At 45.3% G+C, this 12,348-nt stretch overlaps 1 protein-coding gene across 2 annotated transcripts in view; it reads left to right on the top strand.

Annotated features, from left to right (window-relative positions):
* DNAH7 (dynein axonemal heavy chain 7) overlaps positions 1 to 12,348 on the top strand; it is a 1,167,586-nt gene that overhangs the window by 405,549 nt on the left and 749,689 nt on the right. For both annotated transcript variants that reach the window (XM_069615701.1, XM_069615700.1), the window contains one exon: positions 10,052 to 10,161. In XM_069615701.1, the coding sequence (XP_069471802.1) occupies positions 10,052 to 10,161 (110 nt within the window). The remainder of the gene's footprint in view (positions 1 to 10,051; positions 10,162 to 12,348) is intronic.

Raw genomic sequence — 12,348 nt, 5'->3', positions numbered from 1 at the left:
TGATGTTATATTATATTCCTTCCCCTACGGCCCCCTGCGGCCGAAGCGCACGCAGCCCCCTGCGGCTGCGTACCCCTTACGACGATCTTATACAGTCGTCCTGTTTCTCCGTTCTCCTCCCCCTTTTACACTTGCCGTGGCCGGCGTTCTCCGTGCGCAGCCACGCCCCTTTCCCCTTCTCCTCTTTCGATCCACTGGTTTATAGTTTATCTCCGTATCAGCTCCTTTATCATGTTCCTCTTCCCCACCACTCTCAAACCCAAAGTTCCTTGTGCTCGCGATATCCTATTAAATCCCTACTGGTGACGTCACCGATTTCTTCGAGCTACTGGTACATTCTTGTTATGTTTTTTAAGTTCAAAATACACTTGCAATCTACCCCGCTAACCCTACAGCTGTCTTCCTATCTCTCCTGGAACAAGGTAATCTCATCAATAATATAACCGGACTGCGCACGCTGCGTCGCCTCGCGTGTGATACGCCCCTCAACAGGAGGGCTTAACCAGCCAATTATCTTCCGTTTTGGGCAACTATGTAACTAGCTACCGCCCACAGGGAAACGTCATCTACCTATCGAGTTTCTTGCTCGAACAATAGGGAACCTCATCTACTCATTGATCAATAAATGTCAAATCGCAGGAAACCACACACACCCACCCTCACACGTAGTCGCGACTTAGGCCAATCAGTGTCTTACGAGCGGTCGCATGTGATGTTTTCGTGCTCCGCCCCCCTCTTTCCCGTGACGTAGCCGATTGCTCTCGCACTCGTTTCGCTACCATTCATTCCATTAGCAACACTAAATTGTTTAAACCTTCGCCGCGCATCTGTACAACACCTCCCTCCTCCCTTATTTACTTCCTCCCCCTCCCTCACAATTTCGCATTGCTTGTTGTGCGTGTCATGCTCACCAAGTTCTCTCGATGCAGGGCCGCTCGACTGCGTGCACCACTCCAAGCGGCTCGCCACCTCCCCTCGTCTGGACCACGTCTGGACACTCGCCGACCGCGGGCGGGATACTTCTCAACCGGCTCCCGAGGGCCAATATCCGGATTGCGCTGTCCGGTCCTCTCGCAGCTCCGCGATGGTCCTGTAGTCCTCAGAAGGGGGCAACGGCAGAGGGGGCCGCGCCGCCGGGCCTCCTCGCAACGGGAGTGCCTGGAAAAATTAAAAATAAAAGTCGATCTTAAACAGATCTCAGCAGTGCCTCCAACTTGTCGGGGGGAAATTCTGCCGGGGTCGGCCGGGCCGTCCGCAGACCTCTGGACAGGGAGGCCCCAACTCCTCCCGTATATCCCAGATGAGATAGAGTATGAGACACACACAAGGAGCAAGGTGACTCTGCTGTTTATTTATACAAAACGGCAGGGATGGTTCAAGGAGCGTACGCGTTCGTCCTGACACACACACAATCGTGGGGCTCGCAGGCCCTTTTTACTGCATTATGACGCGCTACTTGCGTCACTTCAAAAAGTTAACAAAAAACCTATCGCCACTCTTAATTGGTTGCTCGAGTGGTAGGGTTAGTATAGTACACATATAGAGAATGATATTAGTGGACAAGGTGTAGTCAGGTGGTATATCTGGGTTGTCCCTACAATTAGATACATAAGAATTGTTACATGAAGACTCCTGAGGATTGGCTAATATTACTGACGTCTGAGATAAGAGCCCCATGTTCTGATTGGTGCACCCGTGAGCTTCCCAGCCTGGGACCACCGTTGTTCCCAGCTCTCGGTGTACCTGTGATTGCAACAATGTTTCAATATGGGTACGTGCAGACAATGTGAGGATTTATTCATAGGTGGAAGGCTGACCGCTCCCACTGTAGCAGATGTCCATTGAGCCTTTCAAGTGTATCGGCCTGTGTCTCGTAGCGAGGGACCCAGACGCCTTTTTTCTCCTGGGCTTTGGCATCTCGTCAGGTTCGGCTTGGTCACGTGGGGAGGGACCGTGAAAGGGCAGAATTCTGCACAATTAATATTGCTTTTTCTACTGCGCGTCTGGTTTAATTTGCCGGCGTGACTTTATCGTTGGGGCGCGGAGTGCGAGGTTGCAACATCGTGCCTTTGATGATTTGTTCTTGGAATGTGAGTTTGCAACATTACGACCTTGGCTGGTTGCTCCACCGGGTTCTTTCTGCAGGATCAGCAACCTGACTCGTGCTTTGTTAATATCCACGGGAGCTCTTGGTTGAGGCCTACTTGGGCCTGGTGCATAATTAGTCCGTTTGGTGCATAGGTGCTTTTAGGTTATAATAGCATATATTTCCATGACCAGTATCGTGTTTCCATTATACCTCTATGGTGGTAATGGGTTTCAAGAGAAGCGTGAGCAAGCGTTATAAATGAGCTCATGATGCGTCTTGCGTTTCTGCATTCTGAAAGCCTATGTAAAAATAATAAAGATGCACGTCCGTGAATATGCCTGTCGCCTATGTCAGAGCACTGAGTATGTTCTTCGTGTAGATTGGTGTGGAAATGTTCAGTGTGTATACTTGTACAGAAGTGCTTCCCGTTGTCTAGGTCGTCTTGGCATCTCTAACGACGTGTGGATTTTAGTCTAGCTGATCCGAACCGCAGGTGTCGGCATGGCCAGTGCGGGCTGTTGGGCAGGCAGATGGACACATCCGTATGTTCCTGTACCAGGGTACCTGGTCGTCTGGTAAATGGACAAACTCTTCTCGCGGCGGGTGTCTGGGCCGTGATCCTCTAGGCCAAGCGCGAGAGGTGAAGGACGGGAGCCTGGTCTTCCATTCTCCCACTTCAGTATGGTGGAGAGAAGGGGCGCAACGCAACCTACATTTGCGCCTCTCCCTTCCTCTCCACCATACCAATAACTCCAGCATTTTCTCCCGCATACATTTTCACGTGGGCAGAAATGCTGGGAATCCCACCGGCTTTTTGCACCAGTGGACTCCATAGGAATCCATTGTAAATGGATTTAAATTTGGAAGGGTACAGTACAATTTTGAAAACTTGACAATACATTTAACCGTGTTTTTTGCAAACTACGGTGCACTATTCACACCTCATTGTTGAGCCATGTTTTAAAATGGTTGACTGTAAATTGGATTTTACATAACCTAACACCAAACACAATTAATGGTACTTTAGAAATACACTAACCATGTTTTCATTCACGATTTCACAGAATAAGGACTAATTTAATAACTCTTGTTCTTACTTTAAAAATACTCTTGCAGGTTTTTTCTTCTGGAAGGCTGTCACTTGTATAATATGCCCGTTTCCATTATTTTGTCCTCTGATATTCTTTGCAGCAAAAGCACAAGTAGGCATTCACTAATTGAGGACTGTACAAAATACAGTGATATTAGGTATCCAATATGTTTCTCTGTATGAGGAATGGTAGACCTACATCCATTTGACAAGTCATTTGATGTTAATATAAAGGTGAATATAATCTTATTTCTGCACCATCAATGATCATTCTATGAATGCACTTTATTTTATAGATGCAGACTAAACTACCCAAAGCATATACATTTAGTTGTAGTGATAAAATAAAGATTGAATTGTCCTTGCAAAATGTTACCCACATATCTGGTGCCACTGATAGAAGATGAATACTTGAACTGGTTTTATTACAAATATAAAATGCAAAAGACATTTTGGTTTTAAAACACATTGTTAATTTCTTTAAAATGGTGCCACTAAAGGTACGTTAATATTTTGTAACCAATGATGTTACTTGTACTTAGGTATGTTTTGTATGACTGTGCCAAGGACTGCTGATATTTGTTGTTTTGAGATTAAATATTAGAGAACAAATGTTAATCTAATTCGATCACAGCTATAAAGAGGTAATATCATATTTGAGTATACAGTGGTAAGGGTAAGGGCTTCTATAAATTAAGTTATTCATGGACCGCGTAATAAAGAATTTACTACAAATCAAAAAAAAAAAAAGGAATCCATTGTAAATGCTGCCTGCCCGCCATTTTTTGTCAGATTGAGCAGGGACACAGAACGATATTACCGTTTCCGCCGGCACCAAACGCTCTGCTCGCTCTGCTTTCCAAAAAACATGCATTAACACCAGCATCTGATTTTGATGCTAAAAAAAATGCATTTGATTCCTATGGAATCCGTCCGCTTTCGGTATCTGTTATAAGAAGAGGCAGACTGGGCTTCTGGGAACTCTGGAGATTTCCCAGTGGGCCTCTGCACCAGGGGACTCTTTTTTTTTGTGGGTGCCCGGTTTTTCTGCTCTTTTTACCCTCTCTCCCTGTCACCCCCCCCACTTCCCCCCCCTCAATTCCATCTCTCCTCGTCCCCCACATCCTTCTGAAGTAAGGAGTTTGTTAACAAATCTTAGACGTCCATTTTTTGGCGCATTATAGGGCCACTTTGATGAACATTTCCTGGGCAACTTTTGGTTCCCAGTCCACCCCTGGTTATAAGATGGCGGATTCCAGTGCAATCCATGTTAAATGTCTCCTGCCATGCATACATGACGAGGAGCATTGACACTTCTTGCACGACAAAGTGCAAAAAATGCATATAAAACGGGATTATACAATTTCTGCGCCCCGTTTACTGCGACCCCTGAAAATGCCCTATTTTATTTGGACCCCCTTTTCACCTCAAGTTTATGTGGTGGGATGGGTACAGTATATAATGGATGAAGGGTGGTGCAGGGCGTCTCCCCAGCCTATATATGGTGTGAAAAGGGTGTCAAAATAAAAAGTGTGCATTTTCGGGTGTTGCAGTAAACGGGGGGCAGTATTTACATATATCCTATAAAACTAGGTTGGCCTAGACTTGCATGCAGTTTTTGCACTTTGCAGTACAAACCTCAAAAAGTTCATGGAGGGGATTGAAGTTCACGTAAGGGCACATGTGGCGGGTCCCTTCCATACAATGTACTCCTTTAAGAAAAGAGCCCCATGGCGTTGACGTATTTACTGAAAAGGAGCTATTGCCCCTTATTTCTAACTGTCAAAACCCTGTGAAATCCAAAGTAGTTCTACCATGTTGAGAAGCCATACCGAACTCAAAAGGAGTTATGCATCTATGAAGCGTAGAGGCAGAAAGCTGCATACTTTTGGGTAAGTGCAACATCATAGGTTAAGTATGCATACTAGCATTTAAGGACAAAAACAACGTACCCAAAAGGTCCCTCCACTGCAGATAGCGTCGGTTCTCAGTCAGCCGCAACTTTTAAACGTAAAAATTCAAAATCTAGCATATTATGAGCATCGTAAACTTGCCCTATCTTCCATGTTACCCACCTTTTGCCATGAGATCTAGGAAAGCTTGTGGTTATCAATTTGTATTGCAGGGTTTTTCCACAGACCGGAATCTACACTAAGTAAATGCTTCTCCTCACGAACGTCATTACTCCTCTTCCATTCCTATATCACATGTACCACTGATGGAGGGGTTAAACTAAATGGTAGCCTCTTTTCCATATAGAGTAGATTGTCAAGCTGGGTTGCTGAGACAGAATCCCTCTCAATTAGGACTCCATTTGGACTATCCCTATTATCCGCCGTAAGTCAATTGCGCAATGTACGCATTGTGATATTGTTTTATTCTAAGCAAACCAAAACCCCCAAATGCATTGATCCCTGGAGAACACCCTTTGGGATGTTCGCTTTCCCCCCCCCCCACAAAAACCTATTAAACACTTTATTTATCTCCAAACAGTTAGCCCCTGATTTTTAGCCAGAGGAGCCTTGCATTCTGGGACATGCAATTGCATGTCCCAATATAAAGACTAGGCCTGCAAGAGAGCCGACATCTTAAGGGTGGCTCCGCCCACAGTTGCACATGGCTGGAGGTGCCACATAAGACACTTTGCAGCTAAGATTTTGTTAGCATTGTGCCTAATCAGAAATACACCTTAGTAAGAGTTGAGTAGATCTCCCACTGCCGACTTTACAATGATAGAAACAATGGAATGTACGGTGATTCTCGCTTAAAACATTCTGAAAGAGGCGTCCTAGTGTCGGAGCCGACTCATCCAGGCACTTTCTTGAAAGCCTGGGAAACTCTCTCTGGGAAAGGGTCTTTCAGAGTTTAGCTACGGGCAGAAGGCTGATTGGGGGTCCTCCCTTTATTGTGCCCAGAAACCTTCTTCTGCACGCACATTTTCTACATTCACTTCTTCAGATATTTACTTCCTCTTGCCCAGGGATGTCATTTAGGGGTCGTCGGGGGTCGCAGTCTCCATTGCCACCCCTGTGGTCCCTTTTTTTAGGCTCGTCGGCTGTGGCCAGCAGCTTGTGGCTCTTTGATTCTGGAGTGTCTGGTTTTCTGGTAGCTGTAGCTGGTAAGATAGGTCAGTGGGTAGAGCGCTCGCTACTGCAATGTGTGTGTGATCTGCAGGTTCGACTCCCAGCCAGGTCAACTCAGCCTTTCATCCTGCTGAGGTTGATAAATGAGTACCAACACAGGTTGGTTGATATTGTATGTATATTTGTTCTCTATGAAGCGCTTAAGCGTAAGTGCTAAATAATAACACATCATTATCGTTTGGCCTTGGATGTCTGCTTGCATTCATAGTAATTTGGTAATATGGGTCCATACACACTGATATTAATGATACATATGGTGATCCATTCTTGTATGCAATGTACATCACTTTACAGTGATACCGTAACCATATTTTTCATGGTGTACTTAGGAACATTGCTATGTAATGCCACTTCCTGTTTTGTCAAGGGGTGAAAGGTCGTGCTCCATCACTTCCCGTGATGTCACTTTGGGGTGGGGTCAGATGACATCACTTCCTGTGATGTCATCAGATGTCAAGGGTCATGTGATGTCACTTCCGCTACCCCTGTCATTTTGGTGAAATGACGTCCCTGAATACAAGCTTACCCAAAAGAGGGAGAGGGAGCGAACTAAAAACATAACTTTGAGAGTAATCATTTCAATTGCGTTCACCTTACCCGAGAGTGTCGGTCTGTCGGATTCAATTTTTCTCACTTTCGACACAGCACCTATATTTCCACAAGTTTCAGCCAGATGTTAGTAAGAAGCAAGCCTACAGCCCTAGTAACCTGGATCCCCAGATATGTAAACCACAAGTTTCAGTCAGATGTTAGTAAGAAGCAAGCCAACAGCCCTAGTAACCTGGATCCCCAGATATGTAAACCACACGTTTCAGTCAGATGTTAGTAAGAAGCAAGCCAACAGCCCTAGTAACCTGGATCCCCAGATATGTAAACCACAAGTTTCAGTCAGATGTTAGTAAGAAGCAAGCCAACAGCCCTAGTAACCTGGATCCCCAGATATGTAAACCGCAAGTTTCAGTCAGATTTTAGTAAGAAGCAAGCCAACAGCCCTAGTAACCTGGATCCCCAGATATGTAAACCGCACGTTTCAGTCAGATGTTAGTAAGAAGCAAGCCAACAGCCCTAGTAACCTGGATCCCCAGATATGTAAACCACAAGTTTCAGTCAGATTTTAGTAAGAAGCAAGCCAACAGCCCTAGTAACCTGGATCCCCAGATATGTAAACCACACGTTTCAGTCAGATGTTAGTAAGAAGCAAGCCAACAGCCCTAGTAACCTGGATCCCCAGATATGTAAACCACAAGTTTCAGTCAGATGTTAGTAAGAAGCAAGCCAACAGCCCTAGTAACCTGGATCCCCAGATATGTAAACCACAAGTTTCAGTCAGATGTTAGTAAGAAGCAAGCCAACAGCCCTAGTAACCTGGATCCCCAGATATGTAAACCACACGTTTCAGTCAGATGTTAGTAAGAAGCAAGCCAACAGCCCTAGTAACCTGGATCCCCAGATATGTAAACCACACGTTTCAGTCAGATGTTAGTAAGAAGCAAGCCAACAGCCCTAGTAACCTGGATCCCCAGATATGTAAACCACAAGTTTCAGTCAGATGTTAGTAAGAAGCAAGCCAACAGCCCTAGTAACCTGGATCCCCAGATATGTAAACCACAAGTTTCAGTCAGATGTTAGTAAGAAGCAAGCCAACAGCCCTAGTAACCTGGATCCCCAGATATGTAAACCACACGTTTCAGTCAGATGTTAGTAAGAAGCAAGCCAACAGCCCTAGTAACCTGGATCCCCAGATATGTAAAACCTTTAACGGCCCATACCTCCTGTTTCACTCCAACTAAGTCCCTATAGCAAGAAGATGAGATGGGAAAAATTATTGTCTTAGAGGCATTGATTTTGCAAACAAGCATACTTTTGAGGTGCAATGTCCAAACGAGATACCCTTTATGTCTAGGTGTGTTCTAATCACAACGACTGGTGTTTCTATAAATAAGTTAAATAATGAAGGGGAAAAGTCTTACTTTTATGCTCCCATTATGCCCTACAGCTCATTTCATGCCCTTCCAAGGTGTAGGAGGGGCACACGGCTATGCTATACGGGTAGTATAGCTCAGTCGCAACGCGCTCATCTTGGATGCAAGACGACGCAGAGCAACACAGGTTCAAATCCCGGGGCCGCGCTTAGCTATAAATAACCAATTATAATGATCATAATAATAAAGCGGAGTTTGCATCTCGGCTTTGCTTCCTTTCTCCGGATTGGTAGAGCACTGGGTTTTATGCATGCAGGATGTTTCCATGCAGCCATAAAACCAAAGAATTCCTATGACATCACTTTGCATTTGCGCCTGCTAATGAGCAGTTTGTTAGTAAACGGTGCCTGCAAAGAGTTATTTGCAGGCAGCGTTTACTTTTGTACGAAGTGAAAGTGAAAAGTAAAGGCCGTTTTGCGTCCCATTACTGTTCACATTTACACAACGCTTTGTACATGTTTAAAATTGCATGTAGTGGACCGAAAGCATGTTATGATCCCCCTTTAGAGCTCATGTTCATCAGAGCCGTAACGTAATTGGATGCGTAAAAGCCTTGAGTAAGGCTTGAAACGCCCACCGTTCATGCCATGGCTCATTTTCAGTCATTTGTATGGCGGACATGAGGGGTGTGACGCAACTTGTGCTTCGGCCGCCTCCCTTCTTCTCTGACATACGAATGCTTCAGCATCTGCGCTGGGATGGATTTTCAAGCCGGCGAAAATGCTGGCGATCCCCATGGGGTCCACCTGCTTTATACACACCAGCATTTTGTGAGCATGACAGGGACGTGTACAATTCCAGTTAAACCCTGACCTGCTCATTTGTTGTGCAGTGTTTAATTGTATTTGTGAGGCCTGCTTTCCATGCGAGCATGGCAAGCGGCGCTCACTATGAAAAGGGAACATTGCCAGTCTTGCGAGCATGCCAGGCAGCGTTTCCTCACTTTGCACTGCAGAGTGCAAATGTAAAGGGCTAAAGGCGGTGTAGACGCCTACACACATATTTTTGCCCTTTACATTTGCACCCCGCTTTGCAAATGTTGAAAATTTGGCATTTGGGATCCACTTGCATTCAAGTGTGAATCTAACGGCTCCCAGCCATCAAATTACTCATTTCAAGAAAATGAGCATCTCAGTGTTTGAGAAGTAATGCATCACAGGTTAGCACTGAGGCCAGAGGCAACGAGGTATTGAGTAAAGCGCAATACAGACAGGGGTTCTTACTGGCCCTTGCCTGCATCATCCTGCCCAAATGCAGACAGGGGTTCTTACTGTCCCTTGCCTGCATCATCCTGCCCAAATGCAGACAGGGGTTCTTACTGTCCCTTGCCTGCATCATCCTGCCCCCAATGCAGACAGGGGTTCTTACTGTCCCTTGCCTGCATCATCCTGCCCCCAATGCAGACCGGGGTTCTTACTGTCCCTTGCCTGCATCATCCTGCCCCCAATGCAGACAGGGGTTTTTACTGTCCCTTGCCTGCATCAAGGCGCTTTGGAAATGTTTCCGCAAAATGCAAAGTGCACGTCATTGCACCTTGCATCCTGCCACTGTGGCGGCTTATGAATTGCCTCCAACATATCCTTGTAGATATAGAGTGTAAATGAACTGTGATCAATTCCATCAGGATTTTGCGAATACTGATCTACCAGAGAGCTGACGTAGTTGACCGACCTCTGCAGTGCTATCTCCGACACAAGTATGATTATGTTTAGCCACTAATGGTGCCAATTTTGTGTTTTCTCCCTAGGATAATCATTTGCAAACCAAGATGATCAATGCTGGCCTGCAGTACGGATATGAGTATCTGGGCAATACCCCTCGACTAGTGATTACGCCCCTGACTGACAGGTGCTACAGGTACAGAAAAATAAATCATTAAATGTATTATTATTATTGTTAAGACGGATTTCTAAACTCTGACTTGGTGGGCAGATGTTCAGAAGGCCAGCCTAGTTTCTTGGAACCGGGTAACCTCTGGACAAGCCAGACCAATCAAGGTAGCGATGGTCTGCAGTCAAGACTAAGTCTCAGGAGGGGTGAGGGTGATTGAAGGACCTCAATAAGCACACAGAGCAAGGACACTTACAAATTACTCCCATACAGGTGTATATATCAAAAATATAAACACATTTATTACAAGGATTTATAACTCAACACACAGTAAAAGAATCACAGCAATACTATCAAACCAACACAATCAATACAAGATATATACAAGACCATTGGGGTCTAAAGGGTTAAAGGCACGAAATATGTTCACAACCTAGAGGGGAAGGAAAATAGGCAGTGCAGATAGTCGTTAGTCCCCTTCAACATCAAGCACACACCTAACTAAGAGGCAGTCCAAACTCTAAGAAGAGAGGAGCCGTATGCGCAATAGTACATGCAGTGCAGGCGCACACGGTTGTTCCAATGGGCAAAACAGGTCTCTTCAGGGGTCTCTAGCAGCTCAGGAAGGTGGGTGAGGCAATGAAGAATAGATTCCCACTATTCGAGGAGGGCCTCCACTTGAAGGCAGAGGCGATTCCAAGTTTCGGGAATAGTTTGCTAGTTCGCACTAGCAGTGGAAAGGAGAGGGACCCCCAGGGGTAAAATAGTCTATACAGCAGCTAGTCCTCACACCAAGTGGGTGTACGAAGTCAGTAAAACTATCGCCGCTTGGAAGGATGAAACCACTTTTCAATTTTTTCAATTACTGCACTTTTTTCCATTTTTTTCAAAGTATCTTCACTTCTCTCACTTTTTTCACTTTGCTCTTGTTCTATGAGAAATTTCCCTCTATCCCTTGGATATTTTAAACTGCACCTGCTAAACAAGGAAACCTCAATAAAATTCTATAAATGTCTTCATTTGAATAGAAGTTGTCAGATGCCTAGTTTCTCTAAACCTAGCATGTGCCTTTTAGCACTACACTGTGCATTGAAGCAGGATTGAGAGAAAAAGAGAACACACATTGGCACTCTTTAACTTGTACAATCAGCTAACCTGTGTGGTTCATTCAGTGTGATAGTGTATTGGGGACAGACATCCCAGCCCACATCCTGGAAGCACACACACAAGGTCTGCAGAAGCCTGCGAAAGCTTGGCGTTTCGTGGGAAACTGCATGACCAAATAAGGACAGACCTGGGTCGGCTCGACCTGGGGAAAGCAAAGGGGCAAGATGGCCAAAGGACAGGACAAAGAACTTCGTGGCGTGGCCATTTTGGAGCCAGGCCACCTATTCGTGCCAAACACAGTTAATGTGGTTTAAATGGCAGGAAAGGGTTAAAATTATATGAAAAGATAAGCTGCCATCAGCCCTGTCCATGACACATCTGCACATCTCCCAAAAAGTCCTACGAGAGTATCAAGGGTCTTTGTAAATTACTGTGACCCAAGTGCACTGTACTGTAAGGTACATTGCGCACTTGTTACATGTTGCTGAAAAGTTGCAACATTGGAAAAGGACTAAGGGAAACAAAGTCTCCCAGCACTGACTGTCTTAAGGGCATGTCAGTTTCCCCATAAAAAGTGAACGAAAGCCCAGAGGAGTGCAGCAGAAGGCTGTGCTCCCCTGGCAAAGTCAGCCTAAGGTGTTTAAACAGCAGCAAAAAGTGTGGGGGGTGTACAACTGGAGGGAAAATTACATATAAAATTAAATCTTTCCTAACAATTATTAGGATATTTATGGATTGCATACTGAGGGCTTCACGAGTCATAGGGGGAAGTACACAGCAAGGGAAGCAGATTGCTAGGGTTCAAAACAAGGGAGCAAGGATCTAATAACGGGAGAGGGGGTAGGCAATTTAGCAGCAAGGGATCTACAAGCAACCAGTGGGGGAAACAGGGGAGGGTGGATTACTCACCCTCAGGCTATGTGGGGAGAGTAGGAGCGGGAATCTAGGTGTTAAGGAGGAATGTATGATGGTCATGCAAACGGTGGCTAGCTTCATGAACAGTGTGATCTAGTGCACATTGCTTGCTTCGAAAGACTAACTTTCAAAGCATGAATTGATGAATTGGGCCCTGATGAATGCCTTGCTTTCAGGGCACATTCCTCATTA

Source organism: Ambystoma mexicanum, chromosome 9 (genome assembly GCF_040938575.1).
Source record: "Ambystoma mexicanum isolate Mex_15411 chromosome 9, UKY_AmexF1_1, whole genome shotgun sequence".
NCBI lineage: Eukaryota > Metazoa > Chordata > Amphibia > Caudata > Ambystomatidae > Ambystoma > Ambystoma mexicanum.
This window is presented reverse-complemented; position numbering and strand designations above follow the sequence as displayed.